Genomic DNA, 15,007 nt, shown 5'->3' with positions numbered 1-15,007 from the left:
ACATATTAAAATTGAAAATAGGTGTGCCAATTATCCTGTTGCGGAATATTAATCGGCCAAAACTCTGGAACGGCACGCGACTTGCAGTTAAGAAATTGACGAATAACGTAGGGGAAGCAACGATTTTAACTGGGCCTTTCAAAGGTGAAGATGTCGTCATTCCTCGAATACCCATGATCCCGACCGATACAGCATTTCAATTTAAAAGATTGCAATTCCCAATTCGATCGGCATTTGCAATCACAATCGATAAAGCTCAAGGTCAATCTTTAGAATTGTGCGGTTTAGATTTAGATGCGAATTGCTTCTCACATGGACAACTGTATGTGCGTGTTCCCGAATCGGCATACCAGATAGCCTTTATATCTACGCAGACAGTGGTAAAACAAAAAATATTGTATATCCACAAATATTGCAAAATTAAACTTCTATGAAACGTATATGCTTTCTTTTGTTTCTCATTTCTCATCCATGCAACCACAATGTGCCACAGCGAAGCGTGGCGGGTATATATATATATATATATATATATATAAGCAGACTCGGCAATGCTTTGCTATTGCTAGATTTGAATATATATAAATTAAATGAACACAATTGAAAGTGTGATAAAACATTAACGAAATGAAAATTACGGAACTTCACAAAATTTAACCTTTCCCTTTTACCCTTTACCCTTTTCTTTTTTCTCCTTTCCCCTTTCCATTTTCTCTTCCCGTTTTTTTTTTCTTCCTTTTTTTCCCGCGCGTATATAGGTCCAGTAGTTTTTTAGTCTATAGTGGACACACATATCGGAAACATTGAAATGGAATCGTAAAATATTTAGTATACCGTGTGCTGCTTTTACTTCCAACAGCGCTGTTTATTAAAAAAAAGCATGTTTTTACCCACAGGTGTGACATTTATATAATAGTAGGTATATAAAAACACGCGCGTATTCGAATGCAACTTTGCGTCAAAATTTCAAAGCAATCGGTGAAGAAATTTCGGAGATTTAAGATTTTGAGCAAACAAACATTTACATTTTTAATGTGTACCGTGAACCTCTATCACCGTGTGAGCTGGGTTTGAATCGAATGATTCAATATTATTATATTATATTATTATATTATATATTGAATAATATATTATTATTCAATATATTATTCAATATAATGAATAATATTACAAAAATAATAGAATTAAATTTACGTTAAATAAAATAAAATTAATTTTTTTAAATAATATTTCAAAAATGTCTGTTTAATGATAATGGACTTCCCGTGAAGGACTGCATGTGAGGCTAGAGTAGTAAGATAATGCAAGCACCTCGTGCGAGGCTAAACCAATCTTCACCATCAACTGGTAACAAAGGGGTGCCCATGAAGCGCTGTTTTAGGACATGCATTAGGGTGCTCTTTTAATATCTCTGCAAACAAACCGACTGGTTTTCAAAATTCAAACGGGGTATTTGCTACTATAATACAAAATCACCATGGAAACAAACCAGAACAAAAAAATCAATGTTTTTTTTTCGGCAGACATGATTTTTAATATTTATTATTTAGTATTACTGAAACTACACCTAACTATGAACTGTTTTTTTAGGACTATGACGAAATTTTTTTGTAAAATAACCGGTAGTTCAACCTATAATTAAGTTACAACTGAGCTTATAAGATAACTTATAAAGAAGCTATTTTTAATTTTACTTTGCTGGTTGAAAATGCAAGTGGTAGAGATGCACCTAAGACTTTCATTATCATGATCCACTCATCAAGTTCAAGAGTCAGGGATCAGTTGCTATATGGACCAGGACCTGTAATTTTTATCATGGATATTTCTTATTTTCTATTTTTAATTACGGTGCAGTTATTAGAATTAGAAATGATATCGAAAAACGTAATCTGATAGCCATATCCTCCAAATACATACTTACGTATTTTTTTAAAATTCCAATTTCCTCTAGTTACTGATATAGATTCATTAAGAAAATTAACGGGAATGTAGTTGTTTCACTTTCCAGAAAATATAATTTATTACTGTAAACTCATTCGAGCATTTTTTTTTTCTTAAGCAGCGCGTGCTCTTCTTGCAACTTGTATTTGTCGATTGATATAAATAATTTTAAAACTTTATTTTCCATGTTTATTACACACGTTAGGTTAGACAACGATTAACGATCTTGACGAAATTGTATTGTTAATTTTACTTTAACACTGACTATCAGTCTGAAAGTACAGCTGCTAGAATTTATTTTTAAAATAATTTTGCCGTTTAAGGTTGATTTAAACAAAAAAAAAGTCTCTAATGAACAGTTTACAACGTAAACATTAGGGAAAAAGTATAGGATAAATTTGATTTCCCTTCTCATTTTTAAAATGTTCATTTTATTTAATGGATGCAAAATCTTTCTGTTGTACTTAAATTTTCTAAAGTTTGATATTGTCACGCCTTTGTTTCTTAATTTACCTAAAAAGGTACCATTTACCTAAAAAGTCTCATAACTCTTATATACATTAAGCCGTGATATAGGTTATGGGTTTAACCAAATTTGAATTATAGTAATGTTTTTTTTTTTAATTCAATTAAATATTTTAATTAATGTTTAAGAATTTTAAATAAGGTCATTTGTTATTTAAAATGATCTACAAGTCTTACAAACTAAACTTTTGAAATCTCAGTGGATTAATCTTGCATCATAATATAACAAGGAAATCGAGTAAAATTTAAATTTTCATTTATCAAAAAAATTATATAAAAATAATTAATAAAAAAAAATTATAATTTTTAATAAACAAAATTTTAGATCCGATCCGTTCCGACTTTTTCATCGCAGCGGTATCACTCGGTATGTTCAGTGTGAAACCGACCTTAGGGTATTAAAAGACATTAGAAAATGTATATTTTAATTATTTTATGTAATGAAAACGGTGTAAAATATACTGAATGAGAATTTTTATAATTAGACTATCTTTTTAAATAATGTTTAACTCTATCGATACACCAAACCCTGCTATTCCTGAGCGGCGGAAAATTGTATCATAGAACACTGTTGTTAATAATTTTATTAATGTTTTTACAAACTAATTAATTTCATACATATATTTATTTAATCGCATAATCTCAATAGATGTTATTCAACAAATAGGCCTATTTTAGTTTTTTCAAAAATACTTACTTGATGATGAAATCTTGTTGGCATCGTTTAATAAAGATGATTTTGTTCTTCCCATGTCTCTGTTGTTTACACGTTCTCTGTATATGAAAGTTTACAGAAGTATACGTACGTTATTATTGGTGTTAACTAAGAATATATTTTTTTTTAAATCAACTTTATTTTTATTTTTTTAGAATTCTAAAAGATAATTTAAAATAATTTTTTCTATTTGGTTGCAAAATACAAAATATCAGCCGGTTCAATTACTTTTTTTTACGTATTATAATAAAAATCTACACTCTTTTTCAACATTTCACTTTAATGATATTCTATATTAATGAACAAATGAAATATTAAAAAAAAATGTTAATACAAATTACCATATATTACCCATTCGTCTGTAAAATTAAACAAAGTTAATATCTTTTACCCGTAGGCTAATCAATCGATTATTAGTTTTCATTTACATTCGTTTTTTAAATGAAAATACTGTATACTCGAATTTTTTTCTAATTTAATCGTAATTCTTAATGACCCTAAAATCATGAAACGTTTATCGTTAACTGTATTTAATAAATTCTATTAAAGACAATAATATGAAAAGAAAAATTTATCGTAGAGTAACTGTAAAAGAAAATGTTTTTATCACCCGCAAAGTGCAATCAGGAGTAATTTTTGACGTCTGTATATACGATTTGAAGCGCTAAACCGCTAGACTAATAAATCCTGCCTCAAACATTTTTAAAAAGTATAGCATACACTTTAGATTTTATATTTATATTTTCTTTTTATTTAATTGAAAAGTTTTTATATTATTTTTTATAAATTTTATTTTTTTTCCAACAAAAGCTCTAATAAAAAAGCTGACTACATAGTTGTAGGAATTTCCCGTCACGCGGCTATTTATAAATAAAATAATTAATAATTAGTATATTAATGACATACTGAAAAAATCCCGCGTTATAATTACAAGATAATAATATTGGCTAATAAGATTAAAACCGCAAATTTCAAATTTGGTATTACTAAAAGAAAAGTTTATATTTCAACAACTTTTATTAAAATCGTTTTCAGCGCCTTTGAAAATGTATTAAATTGATACCTCAGACGAACATGTTTGTTACTTTTAGCGTGAACTCCAAAGTGGGAGTCAAAGTTCAATTTAATTTTTTTTTTTTAAAGCAGTTTTGATTTCAATAAAACAAAATGGAAAGGCGAAAAATGTTAAAATATTCATTAATTTTGTTTTTAATACAGTCTTCATTACAATAAAAAGGGAAATGTTGAATATGTGAAGTTTGAATAATTAGAAACGAATCCGTATTAAGTTTATTGATTGAAAAGAAACATTTTTGATTAGATAGATCTGGTAGCCTTGATTGTTCCAATTGTATTCCAGTTTAATAGTACGTCGAATAGTAACACATTGAATATAAATAATATATCGACTAGTTGTAATACATTGAATATAATTAATGCATATAACAAATCGAGTAGCTGTATAGATTGAATATAACAGAACTAATACACACGATCCTGCCTCGTGTGTCTACAACCGAGTGTCCACCATAGAGGGGGTGAACGGGTCAGGTGAGCCCTATAGGCGAGATATGGAACTACAACAATCAAGCTACCATTACAGTAATTTAACAGGAAAGAAGAAACATTTTTTTAAATGCATGACTTTTGGTCGAGTCCGGCCGCTTTGTGGGGTTTGGGCCTCCCGATTTAGTAAAGATTAATTTGTATATGTAATTAGACGACATAAAAGAAACCACAATGAAAAACAAACATCATGGCGATTACAACAAAGCTTCAAAATTTAAAACATTTTTTGGAGTGGGGATGCGATTTTACAAAACTTTTTTTTTTATTTTTTTATTGTTAACAAATATTCTTAAGAAATATACGACTTAACTAGGCAAAATCTCGAGATATTGAGGGTGAACTTGCTCAACATCCTCACCCCCGTGACCTTTTAAGATGAAAATTTAATGGCATCTATGCCCCATGTATAGAAGTAAACTGACCAAATTTGGTCAAAATCGGTACAGTAGTTCTGGAGATAGATATAAGGGGATTTAGAGGCCAACACTGAATACACACGTTCATATGAACATTAACATAAGGAATATTTCTATCTGAATTTTTTGGTTCCTTAAGTGTCAAAACTTCAAGATCTGGTAAAAACTGCATATGCCAAAATTGAACCGGTTACAATACTTTCCAATTTTTTATAGCTCTGCTATAGCACTAGATGGGAAAGTAAAACTGAAATTTTAGAGAACAAATTTTAAATACTTTTTTTTTATGTCAATACATAAATCCTTTTTTTTTCTTTTTTTTACCAATATTTTAGTTGGGACAAGATATATTTATTATCCAAACAAATCTTTTTCTTGCAGATATTGAGCAAATTAATATGTAATATTTACAGATTTGTAAATTTATTAAATAAAGGGAAAAATTAATTAAATAAAAGGGAGATTTTAAAAACACTTTAATAGCCCCCTGTTTTAAGATATTCTAATTAGTGTTTTTAGTCTATAAGAGTGATTATGTAATATCTTTTGATGTCCGGAACGGAATAATAACATCTCTTTCTTTCATCAAAAAGGTTTTGGTTTCCTGATCAGGATTGACATTTTTTTATATGCTAAAACGTTCCTCTATCACAAACCGAGAGTAATTTAGTGTAAGCTGAGAGAATAAATAAATTAGGGTAGGTAAGATAAGAATGAGGAATAAAGCCTGGCTTTACCTCAGCCACTAGTTTGGCATTTTATGAGACCCTCAGGTTGGCAGCATAGAATTTGGATATTTCAACTGGCAGAGAGCCATCTCATTATACCATAAACAAGCCTTTTCAGTAGTTGTCTTGTGCTGGAAATTATCAGCATTACAGCACTTATGAAACAAAAACAAGGACTGAGTAATTTCTTATGGCATTTACCTAAGGAAGAAGAAATAAAGAAAAGGAGAAGGAAGAGAAACAGTGCAGCCATCCCTCGCAAAGGCTGCTCAATACAACCATTATATCATTAGACTTTGTGATAAAAATCTGTACTTTTAATCCATCTGACTGTAGTCAATTGAACTGTTACCAATTAAAGTTTGTCTTTCTCTCGGAGCTCTGACTTTTGTATTTCCAGTATATTTTTACTTTGTTCCATAATCTTTATTAATATACATGCTAGTCTTTATGTCACTTAAGTAAATGAAACGAAATTTTCACTTAAACGTAAAGAAAAGTAATTTTTTTTATAAACTATTTTGGAGGAAAAGAAAAATTGTACATGCTATAATCCAAAAAGGTAATTAAAGATAATAATAAGTACAAAGGCTGTCCAAATATGCAGTTTTTGTAAATGTGTCCATTCAGAGGTAACATTTGTACTCATTCATTTAAGCAGAAATAGTAATCGATTATTTTTTTTCTTGTTATTAAGAGCTTTATTTATTTATGTTTGTATATTTCTATCCATTTTCAAGCTTTTGAAGAATATATAGACTTAAAGTTTTGTAAATTTAATTTTGTTTCACATATATGTCTAAATAAAATGTAAAACTTATGTTGAACTGTTGTTTTAAGTATTCTTAGATGTGATGGCTTTTATATGATTATGAATTAAATTGGCACAATTTCAAAAAGGAATAGCTAGTGGTATGCCTTCATTAATGACTGGCTGTAACCTGATGGTACTAGTATACTTGGCATTTACATTAACATAACAGCATGAGGCACCTGTAATAGAAGCCAGAAGTGATACTTTTTCACCTGAAGATTTTGATTGTTAGTTAATAGTTTAATAATCTTTTTTTTGGGTTTAAATTTGGTTATCCACATCATAACAAGACCATAAACAAATTAAATTCCTATCAAACTTTATTTATTTATTGTGACTCTTTGGAACTAAACAAGTAGCTTCTTCTATAATTAATACTTTACCAACTAATTGAATGATAGAGTACTTATTCGTAGATCACATTGTTCTTGACATAAATAAGAATGTAAAAAAATATGTACTTCAATATAAAAAAAAATTAGTTAACTTTAATAAATTTAACTCGATTTAAGATATATTTCAAAATTGGTATTACTGATCTAATAAAAGATGAGATTTTTATAACTATTTGTAATTAGTATTACGTTTCTGGTTATAAAAGATATAGCAAAAAAATATTGTATAATCAAATTATTTAATTATTAAAAATACATGTAGAAACATATTTGAAGTGGTAAATAAACGAATACTCCATTAGTATTTGTTAGTATTAGTATTCCATTTGTTAGTGTCCTTTTAGTATTTGTATCATGTTTACCAAAGAATCAAATAATTGTTACACCTAAAAACAAAACACTGATCAACATGATTTTTGTCTCACGAGTACCAATAGGTGTGCTTAATGCAGTTTATTATCCTTCTTTCAAATATGTATTCGGAATTTCTCCATCACCCACAGTTTTTTTGTTATTTTATTTTTTTTTTTAGTATTTTAAAACATTTTTTCGTCCATTTGTCTATTGTCAAGTAAAAGTTTCTAGAGCACTGTAAATATGATGGAACCAAATGAGCTAACTCAAAAGATAGCGTTGCTACTGCTGTACAGGTTCAGACGTTTATAGATATGTACAAACATGATCTAGTGTAGCACACATTCGTCAGAACGATACCAGTTGTGAGATAATAGTGAACCAGTAAACACGTCATTTTGAGTACTTTGTGTGTCTGAATTATTGTGTATTACATATTTACAACTTTCTTTTAAATAGTCGTTAGTTAAAAAATAACGAGTTTGTTTAAATCACCCTAAATATTTTTGTTATGTATGTGATGAAGTGATGCTTAAGCCCCAAAGGCGAAACCTTACTCAATTAGTAAAAAAGTGTTATGAACTTTATTTTGGATATAAAGTCAGGGACCAAACAAGGGCCTGGGCCCCACATATCTGTTGTTTATCGTGTTCTAGGATTCTCACTGCATGGAAAAATGGCACACGCCACTTGCCATTTGCTATCCCTATGATTTGGAAGGAACCCAAAGATCCCTTTCTGACTGTTATTTCTACTTAACAAACGTTAAAGGAATTATGTCAAAATCAAAACATACAGTGGTGAACCCTAACTTGCAATCTACAATGAGACCAGTTCCGCACAGCAAAGAATTGCCCATACTAAAGCCTACAGACATGTGACATTAGATGGAGAGAGCTCAGAGTCCGATGGAAGTAAGGAAGAAAAAGAAACAGATTCTGGTGGTACAACTTTTGAACAAAGCAGTTCATCTGACCCTCATTTACTGACTCAAAAAAATCTTAACAATCTCATACGAGATTTAAAGTTATCCAAAAAAACGGTCTGAAATGCTTGAATCCCGGCTAAAAGGATGAAATCTTCTTCAAAAGAATACAAAGGTATTTATTTACTTATCGTAATCGTCATTCTGAATTTAAAGACTATTTTTCTGAAGAAAATGGCTTAGTGTTTTGTAATGACATTTCTTCTCTTATGGAGACACTTTGTAATGAACATAACCCAACAGAATGGCGCTTGTTCACTGATTCCTCTAAAGTTAGTTTAAAAGCTTTGGTTCTGCATAATGGCAACAAATTCCATCAGTACTTCTAGCTCATTCTGCTAGTATGAAAGAAACATATGAAAACTTCAAATTTATATTGGAAAACCTTCAATATGCAGTGTATGAATGGAATTCTTGCAGTAATTTGAAGGTAATTGCACTTATTCTTGGTCTGCACAAGACCAAGACCACTTTGTGTGGTTTGATCACACAAAGTACTGTTGTTTTTTGTGTGAATGGGATAATAGGGAGAGAAAAAACCATTTCATTAGAAAAAAATGGCCTAAATGCGAATCACTCATTTCTGAACAGAGAAATGTGAAACATGACTCGTTGTGTAATCCTAAAAACGTGTGTCTACCTCCATTACATATCAAACTAGAATCAATGAAGAATTTTGCAAGGCCATGAACAATACTCTTGGTTTCATGTACTTAAAACAGAAGTTTCCTAAAATTATTTTTTTTTTTGTCTTCAGTTATTTGACTGGTTTGTTGCAGCTCTCCAAGATTCCCTATCTAGTGCTAGTCGTTTCATTTCAGTATACCCTCTACATAGTACATCCCTAACAAATTGTTTTACATATTCCAAACGTAGCCTGCCTACACAATTTTTTCCTTTTACCTGTCCTTCCAATATTAATGCGACTATTCCAGGATGCCTTAGTATGTGGCCTTAAAATTAGTGATGCAAAAATTAAAGAAGGAATATTTGTGGGTCCACAAATATGATCACTAACGCATGATGAAAGGTTTGAGGAACTGTTAAATGCACTGGAAAAATCAGCTTGGTAAGCATTCAATAATGTTACTCAGAGTTTTTTGGGAAATCAAAACGCAGAAAATTACCGTAATATTGTCAACGATCTTATAACAATCTGGATTGTAATATGTCCTTAAAAGTACACTTCCTACATTCACATCTAGATTTCTTCCCAGAAAATCTTGGTGCAGTGAGAAATGAGCATAGGGAACACTTTCATCAGAAGATTTTAGTTATGGAAAAGAGGTATCATGGCAAATGGAATCCTAATATGCTGCATATTAGGAGGGACCAGCATATCCTGACCAGCATATTAGGAGGGATGCTCCACAGGCGAAATATAGCAGAAAATCATTTCTTACTTTCTAGGTGAGTCGAACGTTTGAATATTGTGTAGTTAAGAATCCAGAAAGTATTAAAATGTTTGAAATTATAACTGCTTTTCTCTCTGAAATCTTGTGTGATGAGGAAAAACTGATATCATATTTGAATTCAGAAGAAAAAAATAATATCAGAATCACATATTTTACTTCATGAGACAAAAAAAAATTGTTTTTTGTCCCCAGTGTAATTATGTCTTCATGAACCATTAGAAATAGCACACACAAACTTTACTAATGCTTTATGGAAGTACTGCTGCAAATAGCACAACAAAAAATTTTATTATATGAATGTGATATATAATGTACAAGAGAATAAAATTAACAAAATCAACATGTTAAATAATACAAAGCATACATATAATATGGATGAAAATCATACTGGAATGTTTTTTTCTAAGTAATGTCAACACAAATGATTCAAAACACAACAGTATTTAATAAAGAATTTATGGGATTGAATAAACAAACAGTATTACAAAAACATAAAAACTAAAAATATAATTCAGTTTTCTTACACCTCCTCTTTTTTAAGAAGTGCATGTATTTTATTTATTTATTAATATGTGTATGTATGTATATTATTTAAAAACTAAATTAATTTCTCATTTTATAAAGTATTAATTAAAAAATCAATATATTCATTGTACTAAAATATGATACTAACTTTATTAATATGTTTTATTATTAGGATGGTCCTGCCTGGTAACACAGCATCATTTTCAGCTACTGACAGACTGTCAAACGTCACTCAAACCATATCTAGGTTGTTAAATGGTTACGATATCCGACTGAGACCAAATTTTGGAGGTGAGTCTTTTAAGTTTTCTATTTTTTTTGCTCATTTTTTAGAAATATGAGTTACACTATTAAAATAGAATAAGTGAAATGTACTATTAAACTTTCTAGGTTCTATTTTTATGATAATTGAAAAACTAGAATGCTTTACTCCTAGTGAAAGATTTATGATTTACTCTGTATAAAAATATTACATCAGTGGTTTTAGTAACCATTAAAAGATATTTTATGTAATTAATACCAGTAATAAATAATAAACAATAATATAATATTACACAGTATAATATATATTATACTAAAATAATCTATTCATTATAGTTTAAAAAACAATTATTAATGTCACAGGTATAAATAGTAACATGATTACGATTATTTAACTACTAATATTACTACTACTTATGATATAGAATACAAAATAAGATGTGAAATAGAATACAAAATACATACATTATAATATAGATAAAAATATATATAGAACACAAAGTAATAATTATTAGAGAATGGAATTTACTGAAGAAAAAACTAAACAAAATACTATAAGATTAAAAAACAAACTACTACCTATGCAAATAAAACATACTTTAACAGAAATACTAAGTTAAAGATTGGGAAGGCTGTTAATGTCAAAATCCACATGCCAATCTCCATGACAGAGCAGTAGTGTCTCAACCTTTCATCCAGAGATCCCAGGTTCAAATCCAGGTCAGGCATGGCACTTTTCATATGCTACAAAACTCCATTTCCATATCCCATGCACAAGCTTCATCAAGCTTATGTGGCTATATCATTGTGCGCAAAAAAAATCTAAATCATAAATATCACATGTAATTATTAAAATTTTTAAAATAATATGCTGCTACCATTATACAAATCTTTCACATAACATAGTGTTTCTATGAATACCGAATTTAAAAATTTTAATGATTCTAACAAAAATCTATACACTAAACTAACACTAGGTTTTTCTAATGTAATTTCCCATCCAGATTGATAAAACAACAAAATTTAACCAATACTATACATAAATTCTAGTTACTACTTTTTTGGATATTTCTGACATGTCAGGGAGATGAAATTTACCATCTTCAACATTAGGAAAGTGAAATTCTGTGGATTGTATGTGGAGGCCCACTTTACATTTTTTTTTTTTTGCACAGCTTTCCCATATTGTACATAACGTATCTGGGTTTATTCATTTCTGGAAAATGGGATTTTTGATCATGCTTTACTTCCTGCATTAACCATAAAGAAACTTTCTTATTCGGCCTCCCAGCAAGTGGTCAGACTACAGAACATGTACCTAAGTATCAATTGACTGCATATAAAGTAAAAGCGAGCAGATCTAAGATACCTCTTGTCCTTTACGTGCGAGGGAGAATAGTTGCCATGAATTATTCTTGAATACATTAAGACAAAAAGCTATCATCAGCCATACCATTTTTTGTTTCTAATATTGATTCGATAATTAGATAATTATATTTTCAACAATTTGATCAACTCAAGTCATAAATGTGTTGTAATGATGTATACATGCTGGCTACAAGGCAGTGACAGTGATCCTTCTTTTCAAGTCATTGCTCCATTGTGTTGTTCATTCAGTTGGTGACACACCGTTCATTGATGAGGCAACAGTAACTATGTTATTGTCATAGTATTTTACCAGAGTTATTTCCGTAACTTTATCAGTAACCTGATGGTAACTGCCTCGATTTTCTTTTTTGCACAAATCTGGTTTTGGGAGTGCTGCCTTTTTTACTTTATCTAAACACATCATTCCTGTTCTGTAGCAAAGCATTTATAAGACAAAGTGACATAAAAACGTTGTCAAAAAATAGGCTGCTTTTTTGTGCATTACCAACAATTCTGGAAATGAGGTCAATATCCACTGCATCCCCAACAACCAGTTCCAGAATCACATTACCCATAGAGACATCTTGGTATGGTTCACCTTGAATAATATATCCAAATCTGGTACAAACATCCCACACTTTTAAGCAAAACAAATTGGCATATTATGCAAATGTTAGCGCCATGTCTGCCAAAATAAGGCACCACGGATTCTTAAACAGCAAGATAGACATCACCAGGAAAAAATTTACGCTATTGATCATTCAACATATTACACAATTTTTCATACTTTTCCAAACTTATCTTCATTTTTCAATTCCAAATTATGAAAAAATGCAGATACCTCATAATTTCATCAAATCCATTTCGGGATATGGTTCTAGACGCTGCAGCATTTTGTACATCATCTGCTATTTCCCTATATATCCCTCTTCATGGTAAAGGATTATAACTGGAAATAAACAAAATGGCTATAAAAAGGTAAATATCATTTCTTGATAATTTGAATGTTGTATTCCCTTTCTGAATAATAAACTGAATTTTCAATTATAAAATCAAGTATTTCATAATCAAAAAATTTATTAAATAAATCTGTCTGCAAATAATCTTCATTTAAGAAATCTGGATGAGTGACTTCTTGTTGAAATTTATCTTGATTATCATGATTTACCCATTTCTGCTCAGAGCAAATATTTATTTTTGTTTCTGATTGTTATTTTGTTTGGAATTTCTGCTTTCGACAACCCTGACGTACTGGTATCTGAAAGTCTGAAATTTTGTTTTCATGTGATTGTAACACTACCTGAGAACATTTCTTGCATTGAATCAGATGATGTACTGGGAAACAAGCAGTCTGAGATTTCATTTTCATGCCGATGTAATATTTCTGGTATGATCACTGTGTGTGCCAGTTCAGATGATGTACTAACAATTGAACAATGTGAAGTTTCAACATCACTACATCATTCTCAAATATTAACAGGTACATTTTCTGTGATTTTTTTTACAAACTGATTCTACACTCGCATGAAGTTGATTTCCCAAAAGGCAGTTCATATCTTCAACTAGCTCTATTATTAGATACCTCATATCATCATCACTATCACCATCACTTAAAAAATTATTTTTAGAAGGTTCACTGTAAACTGTGACATCAAAGTAAGTTTCATTAATTTCTAACAACTCAAAATTTCCTCTATTGTGAATCAGCATAGGAAATAATCAAAAACAGTTCATTTACTCAGGTGAGAGGAAAAAAATATATGAACTTGACAAATGTCGACAGTGGACACAAATGGGTCCACTGTCCCAAGGCTACTGTAGATCTGTAATACTATTTAAAGTACCTTATTTTAATAACATCTTCCATTTATAAAAATAGTTTATGTTCCAGGATCAGCTAGGACTATGTTAAAATAATTTTCCACAGTTTTACTATTTCATTGGATTTTATTAATTTTTTGCTCATATATGTGCCAATTTCTTTGCTAAATATTATTTAAAAATATCTTGTGTCTTTCAAGTAGTACACGTTTTAAATATTAAAAATAAAAGTTATTTGTTTCTTCAAAAAATGTTTAAGTACAACTGATGTTACAGTCAATCAAAACTGAGGTTATGATTGCATATGATAGTGTTGATATACTTTTATTTAAGGATTATACAACAAAACTAACCTTTAAAGTGAACTTTTCTTTTAAATTTGATCAGATAATTTTCATGATGAAATATAATAATAAAAAGAATAATTAATGAAAATTATTTGCATATAACAAAATATTGGCTAGAATCATTTTTTATTAATAATTTGATGATACCGCAAACAAATTATTTAATAGTTATAGATTTATTGACAAACATTATTATGCAAAACAGTGTTTGCCGATAATGTTGATACAATGGTATGTTGGAACAGTCTCATTTGTCTGTTGACCTAGTTACTGCGCACCCAATAACTTCAAACATTAAGGGCAAAAATGGAGTGAGTGTGTCTTCATCCCTTTCTCCACCACCCTTACTACCATACTCCTAGCAAGCCTTCACAATTTTCTATATCCTCACCTTTTTCTCTCCTTTTTTATTCTGACCTACCTGCCTAATATTATAATATGACTAAACTTAAACTTAAGCAAATTATACTGCTCTTGCTAATGTTGATTGTTCAGCTTTAAAAAAAATTATTACATCGCCTCTTAATTTACTCTGTGATTCATATTTATTTTGTATTTATTTGGTGATTAGTTTTGTTAAACATCAAAATGTTTCTTTAATTTTAATCTGGTTACAAAACAATACTTTGAGCATAATTTTGATCTGGATATTTATACATTTTAAAATCTGATAATAAAATTAATATTGAAAGTAGGACTACATTAAATTTTCTTACAAAATTCCCTGCAAAAGTGTGGTATATTTAATCATTATTTCATCAATCTTGTCTTCCTCAATAAAATTTGTATAGTTTGTTCAAGGTCATAATAACAAGAATAATTTAAATGTAA

General features: G+C 29.6%; 1 protein-coding gene across 3 annotated transcripts in view; it reads left to right on the top strand.

Moving 5' to 3' along the window:
* LOC142320404 (gamma-aminobutyric acid receptor subunit beta-like) overlaps positions 1-15,007 on the top strand; it is a 186,859-nt gene that overhangs the window by 122,420 nt on the left and 49,432 nt on the right. For all 3 annotated transcript variants that reach the window (XM_075358112.1, XM_075358111.1, XM_075358110.1), the window contains exon 3: positions 10,552-10,670. In XM_075358112.1, the coding sequence (XP_075214227.1) occupies positions 10,552-10,670 (119 nt within the window). The remainder of the gene's footprint in view (positions 1-10,551; positions 10,671-15,007) is intronic.

The sequence above is a fragment of the Lycorma delicatula genome, chromosome 2 (assembly GCF_047948215.1).
Source record: "Lycorma delicatula isolate Av1 chromosome 2, ASM4794821v1, whole genome shotgun sequence".
Taxonomy (NCBI): domain Eukaryota; kingdom Metazoa; phylum Arthropoda; class Insecta; order Hemiptera; family Fulgoridae; genus Lycorma; species Lycorma delicatula.
Note: the sequence above shows the minus strand (reverse complement) of the source record. Positions and strands in the feature narration are given on the sequence as shown.